The following is a 24,000-nucleotide window of genomic DNA, read 5'->3' as shown; positions in this document are numbered from 1 at the left end:
TCGAGGTCGACGATAGCCCCGCTCGGTTATCCCTGCAGTACGGAACGAGCCGCTTAAGCGGTTCGTGTCCGGAGTCCACCTGCGGCGTGGTACAACTCCTCGGTACGCTACCCGCACGGTTACTTAGGTAAATTGACCATTCGGCGATCGGACCCTATTTCGCGCGGGTAGAATGCGGACTGAGTTGTGGTGAGGTTAAACCCCTCACCCGTGACTAGCTCCCGGCGTTGTTCCGAGAGGGTCATGACTGAATTGTCCGTTCCGGTGGGCGAGGCGGCTGCTATTAGAGTTACGCGGTCGCTCGCATGCCGGACAGGCCAAAATTCGTAACATATATATATATATATATATATATATATATATATATATATATATATATATATATATATATATATATATACATATATACATATACATATATACATATACATATACATATAGTGTGTTCAAAAAGTATCCAACCTTAATTTTTCGTGCGTAAACAAATTAAGCTAGGGAGGTGTGGTTTGGTGCACGTATGTAGTGGATCCTAATCCGTATGCGTGAATATTTTCCCGCATGCAGAAGCTGTCAGTCGCCGACAGACCGCCGATGAGCGAGGAAGTGTAAGTGAGCGCCGTCGGATTTTCGTTTTTGATAAAATGACGGATCACTGTGGTCTCATCGCCAGTGATCACTGTGTTGAAGAAGTTGGGATCGCTGTTCACAGTCTCCAGCATTTCCTGTGCGATCTCCAAACGGAGTTGCTTCTGCTCGATCGTTAGCAGCTTTGGCACGAACTTCACTGAGATTCTCCTTAAGCCCAAATCCTCAGTCACAATGGAATGAACGGATCAAATGCTGACGCCCGCCTCATCTGCAAGTTCTCTGATCATGATTCGACGATCCTACATCAGCAGGGTCCTCACATGGTCAATGACTATCTCATTTCGGGATGTTGAGTGCCTACCAGAACGTGCTTCACTTTCCACTGATGTGCGACCATCTTTGAAGCGTTTGTACCACTTTTTTTTCTGTGTGGTGCCCATTGCTTCGTTCCCGAAGGCCTGTTGAATCTTGCGGATCGTTTCCACTTGGGAATCGCCAAGCTTTACACAAAATTTGATGCAGTAGCATTGTTCAAGTTTTTCCGTCATTTTGTCAAAAACGAAAATCCGACGGCGCTCACTTACACTTCCTCGCTCATCGGCGGTCTGTCGGCGACTGACAGCTTCTGCAGGTGGGAAAATATTCACGCATTCGGATTAGGATCGCCTACATATGTGCACCAAACCACGCCTCCCTAGCTTCATTTGTTTATGCACAAAAAATTAAGGTTGGATACTTTTTGAACACACCTCGTATGTATATGTATATGTATATGTATATGTATATATATATATATATGTTATTTGGGGGAGGGGGGGTGGTATTGGTGATTTTTTTTGGGGGGGGGATTATTGGTGTGTTTTTTGGGGGGGGTTATTGGTGTGTGTGTGGTTTGTTTTAGGGGGGATATTAGTGTTTCTTTTTTTTGGGGGGTGGTATTTGTGTGTGTGTGTGTGTGTTTGGGGGTTAGGGGATTATTGGTGTGTGTGTGTGTGTGTGTGTGTGTGTGTGTGTGTGTGTGTGTGTGTGTGTGTGTGTGTGTGTGTGTGTGTGTGTGTGTGTGTGTGTGTGTGTGTGTGTGTGTGTGTGTGTGTGTGTGTGTGTTACATTTCTGGAATTTCGTTATTTCTTTTATGCTTTGATTTCAAAAATTTTTTTTTTGCTTCCACTTCCCTTTGCAGCACCAAACCAAAGGAAATCCATAAGGAGTTGATCATCCCTCTGATCAAACAGAATCGCTGGGAAATTTTGAAACGAAAGAACCTGTTAACTGAACAGCAAGCCAAAGGAAAAGACAGCAATGCAGAATTTGAAGCGATCAAGGAGGTGTTGGAAGGTTTGTGATGGTTGACTTTGTTGTGCGATGATTCCTTTGTCCAGTATATCTGCAAATTTTCGACTCCTATCTTGTTAACTAGTCAAGTTTCTTTCGATATGGTTAGTGGAGGGGGCTTTTTAAGATATTGTTTAACTTCAGAGAAATTAACTACTGTACAGTATTTTTTGTCATGCACCCAAACCATTCAGTCATTCATTTAATCAATCAATCATTCCAACTAGATTGAAGTTAATATTTCATCCATGGGCATTATTACCTCCACCACCAACCATGTATGGAGGTTGTTTTCACCCTTGTCTGTTTGTGTGCAGGATAGCTCAAAAAGTTGTGGACATTCGGATGAAATCTGGTGCATAGGCTGGGTGTGTGACAAGGACGAAATGATTAGATTTTGGTAAAGATACGGATCCAGATACTATAATTTTAAAGTGATTCTTCACCATTGAGAGAGAGGGCAAAAACGACTTTATATGTATATATATATATATATATATATATATATATATATATATATATATATATATATATATATATATATATATATATATATATATATATATAATATAATATATTGTTGCGGCCATGGGTACCGAGACACCAGCTTGTCACTGGGATTAATCCCCGGTTGTCCTCGGTAGAGCCGGACCTGGGGCCACCACTCACAATTAACATTATGTTACGGTGGGTTGTCTTAAAACCACGAACGCCACCGAGTGAACCATGAGTTCCAGTGTCCGCCGTCTAATTATTCCGTTTAATTGGAGGTCACGTGGTTACCTGAGTGGGGAGTGCGCCCTAGGCAAAAGCACCAATGTTATCTGATTTAGATTTTAATTAGGGCAGCCGAGTGTTTTAACCGCTGGTGCGTGCCGACGATTTTTGGTCAAATCTGTGGTAATTACTTCCCAGTCGATCTCGGTTCGAACAATGCTAGACCAATGGAAGGAAAGGACAACCACGGACAGGTTGGAAATCGACAAATAATTTATGAATAATAAAAAGAACTTTTTATTTGCTGAGGAAAATAAAGAATGGATTTCAAAGCAAAATCAATGAAAAGGCCATTAAAGAGTCAAAGAGCAGATGCTTATCGGGGGTTGACATACTTACAGCTAAACACAGACAAGGGTACCCAGTAGATCAATCAGGGGGAGGGGAGGGGGAGAATCGTCTCGCTCACCATAAAGTCGTCCGTGAAGCGAAAACGTCCTGAAATGCGTGCGTGTCACGTCCGTCACCAGCACCCAGCCCCACCGTGCACCCTCTCGCAGGGCAGCCTTGAATGCCAGTCGAAGTCTGGAGGGCACTGAGATCGTCCGTCGTGGGTTTAGACCCTGGTGTTGTTGGTGATCGACCCGTGCCTCACTTGTTGGTGGCGCTGCTCACACCCACATACGCACCACATGCTCGCTTGCCGAAGCACTGGGAAGGGCGAATTGTCTCGTCGGCGCTGGTCAGACACCCGCTTCTTGGTCGCTTCTCTCACCCTTTGCTTTTTCCTCTCTCCTTTCGCTTTTCCTCTCCTCACGCTTTTCTCTTCAGAATGGTTTTTTTTCCCCCTCCTTTCTCTCCTCACTTTCTCTCCAGATTTTCTCTTCAGAACATACCCCTCGCTCGTTTTTATATCTCCGGGCCATCTCCGAGGGTGCCGTCCGCCCCAAGCTCACCATGCCCCACTAGGGCATGGTTACCATAACGACCCATGCGCTCTCAAAAATGGCGGGCGTCGGAGTTCATGAAAGATTGCCGCTGAGGAAAAATGGGGGTGGGCTTCAGAGCTCGTGAAAGAAATGTGTGTGAACGTGTCTGTCGTAAAGAAAAAAGCTTCCTTTAAGAGAGGGGATCTATCCTTTACCCTTCTCAACGCACACATTTAAGATCCCATTAGACATGGGGATGGGGCTAATCTGAACATGCATTTAAGGAAATAACTGTCTGAGGACCTGGATGTGTGGATGCATTCATCAGACCGGATTCTAAAATTCGTAACTGTATATATATATATATATATATATATATATATATATATATATATATATATATATATATATATATATATATATATATATATATATATATATATATATATATATATATATATATATATATATATATATATGAACGCAAAAGAAACTTACCACTTGTTTGAAATGTAATAAAATTGTAACAGTTCAAAATAAAACAAACCAACAATTGCCAATTGAAACATTGGCATTTTATTGATGACATGTCAAGTTTTTGACCAAGATACACCATCTCATAAGTTTGTTCTACAGTACAGAACAGCACAGGGTGCAATGTCAGTCCCCTTTCAATAGCGTGTGTGGCCACCATTGTTTTGGATACAGGCAGTGCATCGTCGGCGCATACTGCCTATCAGTTTTTGGATGGATTGCTGCTGGATTCTATTCCACTCAGTCCTCAATGTCTGAAGCCATCTGACTTCGGACCATCTGCCTGTCCTGCCAGTTGTGGAGGGTGTCTCTGTCCACCAGGGCCGATATTGTCTGGTGTGAACAGCCAAGGCGACGTGCCACCTCACGGTAGCTCAATCCGCCTTGCAGTATGAGTAGGGTAAGAATACTGGTTCTGGCTCACTTTTCCCCATGTAAATGAATGGGGGATTTTCAGCCATGAAATTTTTCTTTTTTTTCCCCTGAAAAAATAAATCCCCTTTTTAGCCCAAGGTATATTTATTTGTCTCCCCTTTTAACCTGGAGCCTGGTGTTGGCTTAGTTGTTAGGGTGGCGGCTTGGGATCCCAGGGTCCTGAGTTCAAATCCCGTTGGCTGCTGAATTAACACCAGGGGGTTGACTCAGCCTGCCATCCTTCCGAGGTCGGCGAAATGAGTGCCAGTGTACTGGTCCCGGTGTATGCCCCGGTTAGAATAGGTGTACCATATCCCTGTGTGTCGTAAGAGGCGACCAGGGTTGGTGTCAGGAAGGGCATCCGGCCATAAAACATTGCCTCAAGAAAAAGCCAAACCCCTGCACAGCAGGGAAAAATGGCTGTAAAAACGGTCATTTTTTTATTTCCCCTTTTAACCTAGGGGCTCTCTATTCAAATAACCCATACAACAAGATAAAGATTTGTTAAAGGTGATTCGAAAGAAATATCTGAAACGCCTAAGCCCCGGGACACTCTTTATCAAATAACCAATGCATATTGTTTAGCTCACTCATTGAACCTATAAACATTTGTTCATTTTCAAATTCCTTCAATAGTTTAATTTTCTTTGCACAATAATCCCCATCTAAAATATTGAAAAACAAAACATTTGAATCTTTATATTTTTTAAGATACCCCTTTTGTGCCATAACGAAATGATAAACTTCTCTTAATGATCTCATCTGACCACCTCCTGAGTTGCATATCATTTTGATATTGTAGTAAATTATTTTTCCATTGTTCAATTGATAACCATCAAATTTTTCAGTCCATTCAAACATATTTATTATTTTCTTTACATCCTCTAACTTATTGGTTTTTAAATTGATTCGCATATTTGTTTTATTTACCTTTGTTTTAGATATTTTTTCAATAAGACTTATTTGATATTTTTCCCTAACCCATCTTCATAAAACCCTAACCCATCTTCCCATCGTTAAAACTTGTGTCCATATGGAACACAATCTATTCTATTCACTCTATCATACAATACCCATATGGAACACAATCTATTTTATACACTCTATCATACAATATCCATATGGAACACAATCTATTCCATTATCTAAAATAAATCTCTTATCATCAAAGGCCCCTAATGCCTTTTTATTTACTTCTTCACTATATATCTTATGTTTATAACTTCTTATTGTATTCATTTTCCTATATTCTTCTTTCTTATTCATCAAACAATTATAATAATTTCTAAAAGTTATTGATTTCTTTATTACATATTTCTTTATTCCCTTTAACCTTTTATCAATCTGATCACCATACTTATAAGCATATGCCTTTGCTCTCAATCCAATAAACTCACTCATTACTTTTCCACCCAACTCATCCTTAAACTTACCAATAACCTTTTCATTCTTTTTGAAAATAACTCACTCTTCTTACTAAAATTACTTGTATCATATACTCCAATGTTTTTCTTCATATCTTTATAAACATCATCAGTTTTTATATCTAGAATAAAACTATCAGTGTCCATATACAACAATGAAACATTTTCACCATACTCTTTCTTTAAATCATTATATAAATAATCATACATCAATATCTTTGATAAATCAAGAACTGCTGTTCCAATATAAATTGGTTTATCCATGACAATACTTTCCTTTTTCATATGAATAGCAGAAAAGTTCTCTGAAAAACCTCTTCTCTCAAAACTTGGTTTATTTATCAATCTAGAAGCTTCTTTCCAAGATGTTGCAAATCTAATGTTTTGCCTGTTTCTAACATTCTCCATTGTCTTTCCAAAGACAGCATTATTCATCAATTTATAGAATTCCCCTTCAAATTTTACTTTTTTATTTGTTCTCATATCTGTATTGAATTTAATATACTTTTTCATCCAAGGACTTTGTTTAAATTTTAAAACTCTATGAATTTTAGCTACTCTCAACCCAGCAGATAAATATTGTCTCAAGTTCCTTTGATGCAAAACATATCCCTCTTTATCATAGAATGTTGTTAATAACTTTTCTGTTGATTTGCCTTTAATATTAAAACTTTTATGATAATCACTGAACCATTCTTTCTTTGGGGTTTCTTTCTCACATGCAAAAGGAAGGTCTTTATGCTTATTATGAAGATCACTCGGTACTTCAAATCAACTTCAAAATAATAACCTTCTTCTTTGTCATTCAATTTCTCTTGAGAAGAAATAACAATATTCATCAAAGCCTTTTCATAATCCTTTTCTTCCACCCACTCTAATTTACCATAAGGCAGAGATTGAGACATTGCCCATCCATACAAATTATTAGCATCAAAGTACATCAAATAATTACTATCTTTTTCACTCTCATAATTTGGAAGATATTTATTATTTGCTTTAGCATATCTTTTGAACATACTTGTGATATTCCACCTCTCTTAGACTTCTCAATCATCAAAAGCATATCTACATCACTGACTAAATCTATATCTTGTTTTGTCATTTTCAACATTGCACTCCAAGCTAAACCAGGAGCTGTGAAATAGTGGGCAGGATCTAATCCATAACAATTTTTATTATGACAGAGTGATCTAAAAGCTTCAAACACATCAGCTAACAATAAAACATCTGTTTTTAGATACAAATCATGATATTCTCCAAGGTTCTTTATCTTAAATATTTTCCAAATTTCTTGTGCGTGTTTATATTCCTTATCACTTATCTCTTCTTCATAAAGGTTATTATAGAAACTTTCTTTTGAAGGAAGTTGTGTTTCTTTAAATCTCATAAATGAATCCATATAACCATAAGGATAAATTCTCTTACTTGTAAGAATTTTTTCTTTACTTTGAATTGCATTCCTTGTTTCAATCCCTCTCTAGTTAGAATTCCCTCTTTAATCAGAATTTCATCTATAATCAGAATTTCCTCTTTAGTTAGAATTTCATTCTTTGTTCGAATTTTCTGTATAATTAGAATTTCATCTTCAGTAAGAATTTCTTCATTCATTTCCTCATTAATTAGAATTTCCTCTTTACTTTGAATTCTCTCTTTAATCTGAATTTCCTCTTTAGTTAGAATTTCCTCTTTTGGAAAGAATGAATTAAGATTTGGAAAAGAGCCCGTGGAGCTTAGATTTGATGCGAGGTTGGCTAGTGGTGTTCCCATAAACTTGTAAGAATCAAGAAACCGAATACGAGTTATAGGTTTTGTGAATATCATTTTTGTAAATGAAATATACTTTTGACTTGTGTTTGTTATGGCAGAAACATTCCCTGGTGTTTTTGAAAGTTCATTTATAAATAGATGTGTATCATAGTTGGCGCTGTTGTGAAGAAAGACTGGAATAAAAAGAGGTAATTTATAATTAAGATTACAACAGGAATGAGCGGGGCCTCTATATTTACCAGTAAGATGGCAATGATCCCTAACTTTAGACTCCTCAATTTCCTCCTCACAAATATGACAGATATTGTTCTTTCTAAATTCTAATTTTTCTTCTATGGTTAATTTCATCGGTTCATTTGTTTCTTTCATTAATTTACTTAGTCTTATACAATCCTTTTCTAATCGTTTTACAAACTCTTGTGAAGCATTTTTCCACTATACTGTTCAAGTTTATTATACTTTTCTCCAACAGATGATTTGATATAATAACAGAAACCACAAGGAATATGTTTTTGATATTTATTTGTATATGGTTCTTTTGGATTAGGAGAAGCAGTATTTATCTTTTTAAGGATACATTCAAAATCAGCGTATATCACAAATGGGTGCATGATAGATTTATTATAATCTTCAAAAAAATCTTTTCACCAGGTTTAGGCATTGTAATTACAGCTGATTTATGATTACTACAATATTTTGAATGTTGTTCTAATCGTTCTTTTGTATGAAATGAATTAAGACATCGCTTACAAGGATATATTTTGTTTGCTGTTTTGAATACCTGAGAAGAGATTAATCTTGATAAATTATTGATGTATGTGTAATGTGAATTATTTTAACACTAAAATATAAAATATCAATCTGTTTTTCTTCATTTTTAAAGTTGTTTGAAATTTTTAATATTTGAACTTTGTTTGTATCCGTTAATCCATATACATTAATAGAAAGATTATTCTTTTTCTCAAATTTAGGAATATCTGTTAGTGGCATTGGGAAATTAAAATCTTTAATGTCCAAGGTATTCTCATATTTCATATATTGTTTTACTCTTTCTGAATTACATTTTTGGTGGATGTAAGTGAGCAAGAACAGACCAGAGAAAACATTTATTATCATTATTCTTAATATTAACAACTGCCTTCTTTCGTTTTATTTCTTTTGGTAATTCAATATAAGAAGAAGCTTTAAGAGGTTTGATTTTACAATGTGTACATCTAAAAGATGATTTTTTTAATATTGAATCCACTTCCTACCACTGTATTATCAACATCCTCCTCTTGTCTTGATAGTTCTTCATAAACCCCACTATTCAAAAAATCTTGAAATGATGTTATAAAATGAAGATCTGTCCTCATATAAGGAGTTTGTTCTTCATCTTGTCTTTTCATATTCATTTTCACTCCCATATAAAACTTTAAAGTTTTCATTTCTTTTAATGTTTTTTTAATAAATTTTTCAACATCAGGTTTCACTATTTCAATTGATTCAATTATTGATGATGGACCGGGTTCTCCAAATTGAAAAATCCTTATTTTTATATGCCCTTTAAATGCCCCATCAGTGTTTTCAATACAATAGTCTCCCTTTACTTTAAACTCATTTTTCTTGTGTTTTTGTGATTGAAGATGCCTATTATAACTACTCTTCAAAACATCCTTTGAGCAGGTATCACAATGTTTTCTTTCCAACTCAAGAGGGGATATTTTTGTGAAATAGATTAAATGTGTGTTTGTTGGTTCGGAGGTGTTTTCTATAATGTTTATATTCGTGATTACAAACATCGCAGTATGTTGTATTCACCATATTTATATAATAAAACTTTGCTTAAACTAAAATTTTCTTGATGAAAATTTCGTTTATTTTACAGGTGAATCTGTGCTTAAACTAAAATTTTCTTGGTGAAAATTTCGTTTATTTTACAGGTGAATCTGTGCTTAAACTAAAATTTTCTTGATGAAAATTTCGTTTATTTACAGGTGAATCTGTGCTTAAACTAAAATTTTCTTGATGAAAATTTCGTTTATTTTACAGGTGAATCTGTGCTTAAAACCATTTTATCCTCCAACTTTTTCACTTAATAAATACAATGTTTCAAGACACAAAAGACAAGTTTCAATCAATCTCTTCATTTGTTAAAGATGCTGAGAAATATGTCAAGGATGTAAAATTGAACAAAGATAAATATAACAACTATTGGATAAAAACAATTATGGTGGATATGATGAGTTCTTCAATTTACTTCAGTGGAAGGGCTTTTAGTATACCTGGAAGAACATCAATTAAGGTATCTCTAACAAAAGTTTCTCCTCTCCTTCTGGCAATATATTCAAAACTAGAAAAAGCAATGAAACAAGAAAAGGTATCAAAAAATAAAAACCTTATGGATGAAGCTTTAGAAAGAAAAGATAAGACCATCTGTAATATGCAAGGAGAAATTTGTATTTTTTTCAACAACCCTAAAGATATAAATCCTGATGAAATAAAGGATGTTAATATATCAGGTGAAATGACATTTCATTCAATTGTAGTTAAGGATCATTTTAAAATTACCTTTAATATAAAAAATGTAGCAGTTGAATCTGTTAATGAAAAAATGTATGTCGATATCGATGGTAATGTTTTTTTCTACTAATTAAATGAGCCAATATTCAACTGAAGATTTTGAAGATTATGAGAGTGATTATTAAACACGGGGATTAAACACAGAGTCAAAAGCCTATAAACAATGTATATTCTGTGATTATCTTCTAATTAATGATAATCAAAAATATAAAAAGGAAAATAATTCTTTTAGATTTACACCAAAAATGAATTACTTTACAAGATTGATTCGAGAAATGAATGTAAAGAACGAGGGTGAGAACACACCTTTCCTTACAAGGGAAGAAACTGAACGTATTAGAGAAATGTTCAAAGGATTGTTGTTATATATTATTCATGGATGTGATTTTCAGGGAAATATCAACACAAGATATTGCATAAATAAAATAATGGATTATCTTGAAATTAAACCTGAACTTAGGATAAAATATAGAATTTCGAAAAAAGCCAAGAATAAATTAAATAACCTGTTTTCCAAATATATAAATGAATGATTTTTTACCTATTTGGGAAAATAAGATAAAATTTGACAACCATAAAAATCTCCCAAATTCATTAAGATGCCTCATAGTTGGTTCAAGTGGATGTGGAAAAACCTGCTTACTTTTAAAGATGCTCCTCACTCCCAACTTTTTAGATTATGATAATTTAATAATTTTCACAAAGTCGAGTTTTCAACCAGAGTATCAACTACTCTCACAAGGTTTTAATGCTGGTCTTCAAAAAGAAGATATAATCGGTTTATTTAAACTTCAAAAAAAACCTAAATGATTTTAACATTGAAGATATAATACAACTATTTTGTGATACACAGAGATGTAAAAAGAAATCAAAACCGATAACTTGTATTCTGAGTGATAATACGGATGATATACCGTCTCCCCAAGATTTGGATAAATCCAAAAAGAACCTCGTTATCTTTGATGATTGTGTTAATGAGAGAAACCAAACGGTAATGGACAGCTACTACACAAGAGGGAGACATTCTTCTTGTAATTGTATTTATCTTAGTCAATCGTACTTTCAGCTTCCTCGTCGTTCCATCAGAAACAATGCTAATACTTTTATTTTATTCAAGTTAAATTCAATAGATATAAACAATTTTTGGAGAGACAATTGTTCTACATTATGTAGTAAAAAGGAATTTGGGGATTACATGAAACACACGACTGAAAAATATAAATATATTGTTGTGAAACAAGATGAGATATTAAATGATATTTTTCAATAAATAAATGGATGCGAAAGAAAAAGCAAGAAGATTTAGGGAACATCAAGAGTTGGTTTCAAAGTTGTAAAACAGCAGGAAGACATAAAGAAGAAACGCAGACAGAAACTAACGGGCGAAGAAGCATTTGAAAGAAAACAAGAGAAATTTTTTAAACCACTTTTAAAAACTTCCCAAGGAAAAATGAAAGATGTTTCCACAGTTCCCACGGTAGAATATACTCCTAAAAAACTTCAAATGTTAAAAGATTTCAGTCAAATGACGGAGGAAGAATTAGAGCATTTAGGAGAATTAGAATATGATGATGAAGGTTTATTTCAACAACTGGAAGAGATTAATCGACCCCTGATTATATTGTGAATGCTCTTCAAAACAATGAATATTCAGCGGATTCAAAAACCAAAGCAGGACTCATTCCAACAGAACAATCAGCAATATTTCATCTTGTTCAAGAAAAGGTATTGATATTTAATGATGAATTAAGGTTCTTGGGTTCTGCTCAACCCCCTGTTAAACTAACTCCAAGATTAATGTTTCTTCTCACAAAGATGGAAGACAAGGTTCAACTGTGAGGGATGAATCAAAGTATATTGATAAACCATTGGATATGGAAAATAATGATGATAGAGTATATATTGATCTGCTGAACACTCTAAATTATAAGGTTATTCTTTCTGGTAAAAGTAGGAAGAATGAGAAGGAGAAACACATTATTCAGGCTTTAAGTATCCTTGGTTCAGGTGTTAGTTTTCTTCCAAATGACCCATCGCAATTAGTTAATAGACTGTTATTGTTGTTAGGCAGTAAGAAGGCTGGAAATAACAATTGTTTTAATGAAGCATCAGCCATTTTAGACCAGTTGATGAACATGAAAATAATTAATAAATATCAATATAAAGACATTTTATCTCATATTAAATAAGATGAGAAGCACAATCCTTAGTTTCAATTTCACAACAAGCGACCACACATCTTCATTCCCATACCCACTACAACTTGACACAACAAAAGAATATGAGGCATCTTTATTGTCCATGGAAACTTATAATACCTTATTTAATATAACCGAGAAAAATGACAAGTTTAGTTATAATCCAGGAAGTGGATACAAAACGATAACAGTCTCACCCGGAGCATATGAGATTTCTCAAATATCTTCCGAAATTGCTCGTCTTATGAAAGAACAGGGTGATGAACCAAAAGATATTGTTATAAACATTCAAAAACATACTTCAAAATCAACGATTAAAGTTAAAAATAACTACAAGGTTGATTTCACAATTGATAATTCATTTAGAGAGTTATTGGGTTTCTCCTCAAAAAGATTGAAACTAATGGGACGTTTTACAGTGATAATGTCATTCAAATATCCTCAGGAATAAATTCGGTGTTAATTCACTGTGATTTGATTGATGGTGCTTATAATGATGGGAAAAAAACAAATACAATATTTTCATTCAGCGCATACTCAACCCCAATTGGTTATAAATTCAATATGGAACCCAAAAATTTGGTTTATCTACCTGTGTCAGGAAAAACCATACACAGAGTAAATTTTAGGATAACCGACCAAGATAATCGTGTGATTTCTTTTAATGGAGAAGTTATATCCATCAGAATTCACCTACGTGAAGTTTTCCAATAAATAAATACGATGGTTATTGTGAGGAAACACGAGTTGGGAAAATATAAAATAATTACAGGGGATGGGATGTTCCTTTCCCCATACTACAAGGGTGAAGGTATGTATCTTGGTAGAGGATACTATAAACCTAAGAGACAAAGGGGTGTTGGGCATCAATTTAGAGGAGATGGGATAATTGATACTCTCATGGGTATTGGTTCAACTATTCTTAAACATAAAGATCTAATTGGTTCAACTGCTTCTGCTGTGGGAAATGTTGCAGGTGCTGTAAAGAGTATAAAAGATGCCCAGAAGGAATCTCATAAATTACAAGCAATAAAAGAAATTAAGAAAGGCAAAACTCAGTTGTCCCCCCAAGAACGACAGAAAGTAATTCAAATACTTGGATCAGGGTTTCAAAAGTTTTAACATCTTTTTTTTCCTAAATAAATACAAGTATGGAAGCAATTGATAGTATCTATGATCTGGATGATACTATTATTATCTCAAACTCCACTAAAAAAGAAGATTACTTCAAGGTAAATGCAATAACTGGAACAGACTGGAATACGAATGGTACAAAAAGTTTTGAAATAAATAATCAACAAACCTATTTGAATCTCTCCGAAAGTTTCTTGTTGTGTAAATTTAAATTCACTAAGGCTGGGAATAACACAAACGCTACACTTGTAAATGATTTCTTCTGGAAAATGTTTGATAGTGTGCGTTTGTATATTGGAACACAAGAAGTTGAAGCGGTTGATTATGTCTCTGCTGTATCTGAAATGATAAAATTTACACTCTATACATTCAGTGATAGAATGGGAAAGGGGTCTGTCGAAGGTTTTATTCCTGATATGTCAACGGGAACAAACACAGACCCTGGGTATACTCAAAGGAAAGGAATGTATAATGATGATACAAAAGCAGAAAATAGTTTTACTGTGGCAGTTCCTCTTAAAGGTATATTTGGATTTTGTGATCATGATAAAGTTCTGTATGGCCTTAAAATTAGATTTCAACTACAAAGGAATGATAATGAAAATCGATTGCTTTTTGGTGTTGGTAGTGCTTTTGGTGATCAGAATAAATTTGTAATTGAGGAAATGAGTTGGTATATCAGTGAATATACTCCTAATCTTAAAACAGAAGAGATGTTGAATCGAAGACTTAACTCAAAGAAACCACTCAGTGTATCATACCTTAAAAGAAGATGTCAACACGTTAAACTCAATCAAACTACTTACACGTGGAATTTGGGTGTTCTGGAAGGAAAGCCACGATATCTGTGGATCATTTTTAAAAAGCCAGATGGTGATACTGCGACTGATAAGAATAATGCATTGAGTGATAATGCTAAGGTGAAACAACTTCGCGTTTCTCTAGATGGAACATTTTACCCACGAGATAGATTGGAAATTAATTGGGAAAAAAATGATTTTGCTGAAGCATACAAGTCTTACCAAAAGGTGTGTGAAAGTAATGGAAATAAAGAACCTATTTTGGATATGACAGCATTTAAAAGTTTGTATACAATCTATGCGTTTGACCTGAGCGCTCAAAAGGAAACTATAAAGTCTAATCGAGTGGATACTTCCCTATACATTGAAAGAGGAGAGTGAAGAAGTTGATACATATTGTTTGCTTTTGGAAGAAACAGAATTGCAGATTAATACAGATAATGGTGTGATGATTAGTCTCACATAATTTTTTGTTAAATAAATGAGTGGCAAAGTACCAACTGGGGTATATGTTAATCAAATCAATCTTCATAAACTATCATCTTGTGTTCAAAATCAAAAGCCTTGTACGATTAACGTTAATACAATTCAGAGAAAAGGAGCAGTAAAATGTGAAGTTTTTCTCACAAGAGAACAGGTTAAAATCTTGAATGACACTGGCTCACTTAAAATTAAAATGACAAAACCAATGTTGAAAAAATATTCAATAAGAGAGACGAGTGGAGGATTTCTCCCATTTCTAATTCCTTTATTTGCTGGTTTAAGTGCGGTTGGAGCATTGATGGGTGGTATTTCAACAGCGGTGAAAACTGCCAACGAAAGGAAGGCTCAACTACAGGCTCAAAAAGAATTGGAAAGACATAACAAAGAGTTGGAGAAACAAATTAGTGGAAGTGGTGTAATTGTCGATTTTGCTGAAAAACTTGAAGGTCTGCCTGATAAAGCGAGATTGCTAGTTGGAGATATGCTTTCTTCTATAGCACAAGCAGGTGTAAAATTAACGAAAAGAGGTAATGGATTATATCTTTCTAATAAATAAATGAGCATTGATGAGTGGTTGAAAGAATTTGGAAAAGAATACAACATCAAATTTACAACTTGTCAAATATTGTAAGAAATTAAAAATTCATAATGTGGTTATTTGTATGAGAGATGAATTAACAAATGTGCGAAACATACAAAGAATATTATTATGAACTTAGAAGATAATAATGGGAACGGTTCTCATTGGGTTTGTATTTTTAATAGTCAAGACAAATATTATTTTGATAGTTTTGGTCTTCCACCACCTGTTGAAGTCATAAAATTCTTACAGAATGGTGTTTATCAAACATTTCAAGTCCAAGAATTAAATTCCAAGTGTTGTGGCCAATTATGCCTATATGTGTTATTTCAACTCAACAAAAATAAAAAAATTTTATGATATTATTTTTAATCTAATATAAATGACTTATGTTGGTAAAGATGGTTCTATCTTTGGTGTATCTCAAGAACTGGATATTGATTTATCAAATTATTACACAAAGGCACAGGCTGAACGACATAAATATAATATAACCAAAAATATTAACATGAAAAATGCTTATAAATTAAAAAATTATCCAAGCCCGACTGACGCGAATGACTTGGTGAGATTAAGCGATTTATCACAATATATATCCTTAAATAAAACAGCCGTGTATTCCAAAGATACAGAAGTGTTGATATTATCTCCAGGTCATACAGAATTCACAGTTCGAATTAAAATAAATTTTTATAAAGAAGGGCGTATCGTTTGTATGAGAATAGAACAATGGGGTATGATATGAATGATTTAGGGTATAATTGGTCATTTAAAATTAACCTCGAAGACCTGGAACAATTAAATCAGTCTCGTAAGGAAGAATATTATCCACTTGGTATCGAGAATGAGTTTTGTGGGGCTACGATTAGTAAACAACAAATAAAAGAATTTAATAAGGGTAAATATAATAATGGTTTTGCCCTTGTTTATCTCATGAAAACAGAAAAAACAGGATTATATATAATAAGTAAGGAAATACAAAATGATTTAACTATGGGAAGATGGGGAGGTGTTTCGTGCCATAATATTGTTCTAACATATATTTCTAATACATAAATGACAGCAAGAAGGCTTCAAGAAAATTATCATTTCTGTGTCCAAGCATACCTTCAAGAAAAGGGTATTCGGTATTTTAATAAATATGTTCTACAACATAAGAATGAGGTATTTTCAATAAAGATTGGCATTATGCTGATGTTGAAAAACCGACAACTTTGGATTTAATTAGAATGTTAAATAATGAAAAAAATTAGAGTTAAGAAAATGTAAGGCTCTTAGAAATTGTATTGGTTTCCTGTTGTAAAAAAAATTATTTTGGATACAGGAATAACAAGAAATCCTGATGAATATATGTATGATATTCTATGGGGTGGAAGTGATTCAAGGATAGAAAGGGATGAGTTTGGAGTTGAAGAAGAGAGGGAAGAGGAGGAGAAAGGAGAAGAGGGAGAAGAAAGAGAAGGAGGAAAAAGAGAAGAGAGAGAAGGAGGAGAGGGAGAAGAGAGAGAGGGAGGAAAGAGAGAAGAGAGAGAGGGAGGAGAGAGAAGAGAGAGAGGGAGGAGAGGGAGAAGAAAGAGAAGGAGAGGGAGGAGAGGGAGAAGAAAGAGAAGGAGGAAAAAGAGAAGAGAGAGAAGGAGGAGAGGGAGGAAAGAGCGAGACAAAATAAATATCAAAATATGGAAACCAGTGAGATTAAAAAAGATTAAGGGTATTACAGAAAATAACTCAACCCACCGAGGAGGAAAAGAAAGAATTGACAAGTCTATTTGCAATACTTTCGACAAGACTATTAGCATCGACAAGATATGGATTTTAATTCAAGTTTTTCATTTTTTTTTCTTAAATAAATGGAGGAGAGAGTGAAGGCATTTCTAAGGATTCTTTATGTTTTAAAAATTAAGATTCAAAATGTGCATGTTGGAAACTAAAAAGGTTTTTGCACTCTGCAGGAATTTTTCTCATAAATAAATGAGTTATTGTCTCAAATGTAAAAAGAAAACTAATACTAAAAATATTTCATGTATTAAAAGTAAAAATAACAGGGTTATACAAAAAGGTATATGTTCGGTGTGTGGTTCAAAAAAAATCAATTTATCTCCCAACACAAACTAGGAGGAGATATCCAAAAGTTTTTATCAGGAAGTAAATTTACAACTACTGGAATACCAGGGGAATTACATCTTCCAGGGTATTCTTTCTGTGGCCCAGGCACAAACTTGGATAAAAGATTAGATGAGGCAGACAATCCTAAATCCTGGAGTAAGCCTATCAATAGAGTTGATGAAGTGTGCATGAGACACGATATTGATTATGGGAATACCACAACGTTGCAAGAAAAGCATGAAGCCGATAGAGAAATGTTGTATAATTTGTCTCTGATACAAAATCCAACCTTGAGAGAAAAAGTTGATCGGTTCATTGTGAAGAAGATGATCAGTGCTAAATTGAAACTTGGACTTGGAAATTCAAAAACTTATAGGCTCTAATGATGCCATTAAGACTGAAGAGCAATTAGCTGATGAATTACATAAACCAATATTCACAAAGTTTCAGAGAAGGAAAGTTTATTCCAAGGAAGTTGATTATATCTGGTCTGCTGATTTGATTGAACTCAATAATGATAAGGGGTACAAGTATGCTTTAACCGTTATTGATTTGAGGAGTAGATATGTGTGGGTTGTCCCTTTAAAAAACAAAACAGGTAATACTCTTATGTTAGCTTTTCAACAGATATTTAATAAAAGTAAGAGAAAACCTAAAAAATTGTGGACTGATGAGGGTAGAGAGTTTTATAACAAGACATTTATGAATTTTCTAAAAATAACAGTATTACATTATACAGTACCTTTAATGAAGGGAAGGCAGTTGTTGTTGAGCGTTTTAATCGTACCTTAAAAGAGAGACTATATAAAAAAATTCACACAACTCGGTTCACAACAATGGTGATCTTTTATTCAGGATATTGTGGATAAGTATAATGACCACGATTCACACGGCAACAAATATGAAACAATCAGAAACATTTACAAAATTAAAATATGAAAAAGAGATTAATGTCAGAAAACCTAAGTTCAAAGTTGGTGATATCGTAAGAATATATCGGTGGAAATCTCATTTTGAAAAAGGTTATACGAAAAGATGGACCAACGAGCTTTTTAAAATTGTTGATGTAATAGATACGGTTCCTTGGACTTATAAGATATATGATTTGGAAGGGAAGAGATTTTAGGTTCATTTTATTCACAGGAATTACAAAATACAAAGATAAATTGAAATTTTTTGACTCCGCCCCTTTTTGGCTCCACCCACAAGCCCCCGCCCACACAAGCCCCGCCCACACAAACCCCACACAAACCCCACCACACACCCCCACAAGCTCAATAAATTGAAATTTTGACTCCGCCCTTTTTGACTCCGCCCACACACGCCCCTCCCACCGAAGCCCTGCCCACACAAACCCCACACAAACCCGACACAAGCTCCACACAACCTCCACACAAAAACTCCACACAAGCTCCACACACACAAACCCCACACAAGCTCCACCCATATTCATCATATTCACATAATTAGTGATTAGTTAATTAGTTCCCCACACACACAACATGTTTATTTAATTTAAAAATTATCCACCCATCCACACAAGCTCCACTCATCCACCCATCCCCCCCATCTCTCCACCCATCCATTTATCCACACAAACCTCATCCACATTCACCCCTCCCACACAAGCTCCACCCACATAAACCCCTGCCCATATAAACCCTGCCCACATAAACCCCTCCCACATAAGCCCTGCCTACACAAGCTCCACACAAAAACTCCACACACATAAACCCCTCCCACACAAGCTCCACCCACATAAACCCCCGCCCACACAAGCCCCACTCACACAAGCCCCACCCACACACACACACCCCCGCCCACAAGCCCCTCCCACACAAGCCCCCACCGAAGCCCCGCCCACACAAGCCCCGCCCACACAAGCCCACCCCCCCTCATCCCCCTGTGCGCCCCCACCTTTGACCCACCACCTCCCTCATCCCACCCCCACCCTTCCCCACACACACACATGGGGAGGGGAGGGATGGGATGAGTGATGGGTCATTGGGAGCGCACCTACCCCCCCCTCCCCCAACCCCCCCTTTACATCTCTTTTATTCTTTTCTTGTAATTCAGAATCAAGTAATTGTAAACAAAACAAATATAATTTATTAATATTGAAAATATTAAATATTCATTTGCGAGAATGTACAATCTTTCCCAGCAATCTTCTTCAGATGCCTTGTGATTTCGAAACTCAGACACCATATTCTGTTTTGAAACAAAAAGTGGATAATAATTAGGTTCTATAAAGATAATTACATGGTAATATGAATAAGCCTCGTGTGACCACTGAATTAACACACCAGGAGCCTGTCATCCTTTCAAGGTCAATAAAATGAATTCCAGTGTACTGACAAAACCACGTCCAAACTAATGATGCAACCAACATAAGGCGACATTCTAAAGAGAGAGTGATATTAATAATAATTCAGAAATATTTACCTCCAGAAAATCATGTGTTGTACGAGTGATATTAATAATAATTCAGAAATATTTACCTCCAGAAAATCATGTGTTGTACAAGATTGCTTCAACAGCTGATGTTGTGCGATAGTGCTGAAAAAAAAAATAAGTCAAGGGTATAGATGAAGAGACAGACAGAGGAAAGCAACACACACACACACACGCACACACACACACATACACACACACATAGACACACACACACGTGCCTCACCATTGGTTTAATTCATTCGAGATCAGAGACCAGTCATTATAAATCATTGGCCTCTTCAATAAGAGCAGAGAGAGGTAGGTAGAAAGACAGACAGAGAGAGAGGCACACACACGTGTCTCACCATTGGTTTAATTCCTTCGAGATGAGAGGGCGTGATAAGACTTCATGCCACTCATTGAAAATGTCTTTCAATTCTCTTCTAAAATCATTGATCTCTTCAATAAGAGTATTAATTTCATGAACCACGTCGTGATATGTGAACTCAATTTCTTCCAATGCCCTGTGAGAGAAAAAAATATATATATATCAGAATTATCATGATTTAATTAATAATCATTTGCTTCATCGTTCAAAGAGAAAAGCATACACAAACTTACCAACTCTGTAGTGGGCTGTTGGCTTCATCGGAAGAAATATCGTCCATGCCTCAGTTGTAAAAATGAAAATCCCCTCTGGCAGAAACTTTGTCTGGCGAACCGCTTATAAAGCAACGATGAGGAGATTGCTTAATCATTGGGTGTGGGCATAGGAAATGACAAGCTTCTCTTAATGATCTCATCTGGCCACCGCCCGAGTTGCAAATCGTTTTTGGACATAAACCACGCCATAAAAGTTTTGATTCAAATGTTTTCAGTTCGTGTTCTGAGATAAAATATAAACACGAGACCTTGTCTCACAGAATAGTTCCTATTTTTTCACAGCATGACAGTCCAAAACCACTTCCTCATTCACACAGCACGGCCGTGTCAAAAAAACACTTCCTCATTTTCACGGCATGAACTGAAAACATTTGAAACAAAACTTTTTTTCTGGCATGGTTTATGTACAAAAATGATTTGCAACTCGGGCGGTGGTCAGATGAGATCATTAAGAGAAGTTTATCATTTCGTAATGGCACAAAAGGGGTATCTTAAAAAATATAAAGATTCAAATGTTTTGTTTTTCAATATTTTAGATGGGGATTATTGTGCAAAGATAAATTAAACTATTGAAGGAATTTGAGAATGAACAAATGTTTATAGGTTCAATGAGTGAGCTAAACAATATGCATTGGTTATTTGATAAAGAGTGCCCCGAGGCTTAGACGTTTCAGATATTTCTTTCGAATCACCTTTAACAAATCTTTATCTTGTTGTATGGGCTATTTGAATAGAGAGCCCTAGGTTAAAAGGGGAAATAAAAAATGACCGTTTTTACAGCCATTTTTCCCTGCTGTGCAGGGGTTTGGCTTTTTCTTGAGGCAATGTTTTATGGCCGGATGCCCTTCCTGACACCAACCCTGGTCGCCTCTTACGACACACAGGGATATGGTACACCTATTCTAACCGGGGCATACACCGGGACCAGTACACTGGCACTCATTTCGCCGACCTCGGAAGGATGGCAGGCTGAGTCAACCCCCTGGTGTTAATTCAGCAGCCAACGGGATTTGAACTCAGGACCCTGGGATCCCAAGCCGCCACCCTAACAACTAAGCCAACACCAGGCTCCAGGTTAAAAGGGGAGACAAATAAATATACCTTGGGCTAAAAAGGGGATTTATTTTTTCAGGGGAAAAAAAAGAAAAATTTCATGGCTGAAAATCCCCCATTCATTTACATGGGGAAAAGTGAGCCAGAACCAGTATTCTTTCCCTACACACACTTTCCCTACGGCACACTGCCGTTGATCCCTTGACAATCGTGGCATGTTGATTGAAATGCCCATTTTGCACTGGCCTTTTTAAAGCCAATATCAAGACATCACGTGCAGCTCATTAAAATCATCCCGTACCCCTTGTCTAATCACTGACAGTCAAAACGGCTGTTCAACAGCTGTGCTATGAAGTGACCATTGAAGGTTCAAGTGACCATCCGTGACCGTTTTGCCTGACAGTGAGGACACTATTGTCCACAAATAAGTTCACACATTTACTACACGCAGTGTTATTGTTGCTATTTGAAGGTTTAAAAGGTGGTAAGTTTATTTTGCGTTTCAGTATGTATGTATATATATATATATATATATATATATATATATATATATATATATATATATATATATATATATATATATATATATATATATATATATATATATATATATATATATATATATATATATATATATATATATATATATATATATATATATATATATACAGTGGGGAGAACAAGTATTTGATACACTGCCGATTTTGCAGGTTTTCCCACTTACAAAGCACGTAGAGGTCTGTAATTTTTATCATAGGTACACTTCAACTGAAAGATGGAATCTAAAACAAAAATCCTGAAAATCACATTGTATGATTTTTAAATAATTAATTTGCATTTTATTGCATGAAATAAGTATTTGATACATCAGAAAAACAGAACTTAATATTTGGTACAGAAACCTTGGTTTGCAATTACAGAGATCAGACGTTTCCTATAGTTATTAACCAGGTTTGCACAGACTGCAGCGGGGATTTTGGCCCACTCCTCCATACAGATCTTCTCCAGATCCTTCAGGTTTCGGGGCTGTCGCTGGGCAACACAGACTTTCAGCTCCCTCCAAAGATTTTCTCTTGGGTTCAGGTCTGAAGACTGGCTAGGCCACTCCAGGACCTTGAGATGTTTCTTACAGAGCCACTCCTTAGTTGCCCTGGCTGTGTGTTTCGGGTCGTTGTCATGCTGGAAGACCCAGCCACGCCCCATCTTCAATGCTCTTGTTGAGTGAAGGAGGTTGTTGGCCAAGATCTCGCGATACATGGCCCCATCCTACCTTCCCTCAATACGGTGCAGTCGTCCTGTCCCCTTTGCAGAAAAGCATCCCCAAAGAATGATGTTTCCACCTCCATGCTTCACGGTTGGGATGGTGTTCTTGGGGTTGTATTCATCCTTCTTCTTCCTCCAAACACGTCGAGTGGAGTTTAAACGAAAAAGCTCTATTTTGGTCTCATCAGACCACATGACCTTCTCCCATTCCTCCTCTGGATCATCCAGATGGTCATTGGCAAACTTCAGACGGGTCTGGACATGCGCTGGCTTGAGCAGAGGGACCTTGCGTGCGCTGCAGGATTTTAATCCATGACGGCATAGTGTGTTACTTATGGTTTTCTTTGATACTGTGGTCCCAGCTCTCTTCAGGTCATTGACCAGGTCCTGCCGTGTAGTTCTGGGCTGATCCCTCACCTTTCTCATGATCATTGAGGCTCCACGAGGCGAGATCTTGCATGGAGCCCCAGACCGAGGGAGATTGACTTATCTTGAACTTCTTCCATTTTCTAATAATTGCACCAACAGTTGTTGCCTTCTCACCAAGCTGCTTGCCTATTGTCCTGAAGCCCATCCCAGCCTTGTGCAAGTCTACAATTTTGTCCCTGATGTCCTTAGACAGCTCTCTTGTCTTGCCCATTGTGGAGAGATTGGAGTCTGATTGATTGAGTGTGGACAGCTGTCTTTTATGCAGATAACGAGTTCAAACAGGTGCAGTAAATACAGGTAGTGAGTGGAGAATGGGAGGGCTTCTCAAAGACAAAACTAACAGGTCTGTGAGAGCCAGAATTCTTAGTGGTTGGTAGGTGATCAAATACTTATTTCATGCAATAAAATGCAAATTAATTATTTAAAAATCATACAATGTGATTTTCAGGATTTTTGTTTTAGATTTCGTCTTTCACACTTGAAGTGTACCTATGATAAAAAATTACAGACCTCCACATGCTTTGTCAGTGGGAAAACCTGCAAAATCGGCAGTGTATCAAATACTTGTTCTCCCCCGTGTGTGTGTGTGT

At 36.0% G+C, this 24,000-nt stretch overlaps 1 protein-coding gene across 1 annotated transcript in view; it reads left to right on the top strand.

Moving 5' to 3' along the window:
• The window catches only part of GPKOW (G-patch domain and KOW motifs), a 95,606-nt gene that overhangs the window by 9,836 nt on the left and 61,770 nt on the right, over positions 1-24,000 (top strand). The window contains exon 2 of the mRNA XM_085895068.1: positions 1,770-1,924. Coding sequence (XP_085751194.1) covers positions 1,770-1,924 — 155 coding nt within the window. The remainder of the gene's footprint in view (positions 1-1,769; positions 1,925-24,000) is intronic.

This window comes from Eptatretus burgeri, chromosome 9 (assembly GCF_056783735.1).
Source record: "Eptatretus burgeri isolate ZD-2024b chromosome 9, Ebu_testis_v1, whole genome shotgun sequence".
Lineage (NCBI taxonomy): Eukaryota > Metazoa > Chordata > Myxini > Myxiniformes > Myxinidae > Eptatretus > Eptatretus burgeri.
This window is presented reverse-complemented; position numbering and strand designations above follow the sequence as displayed.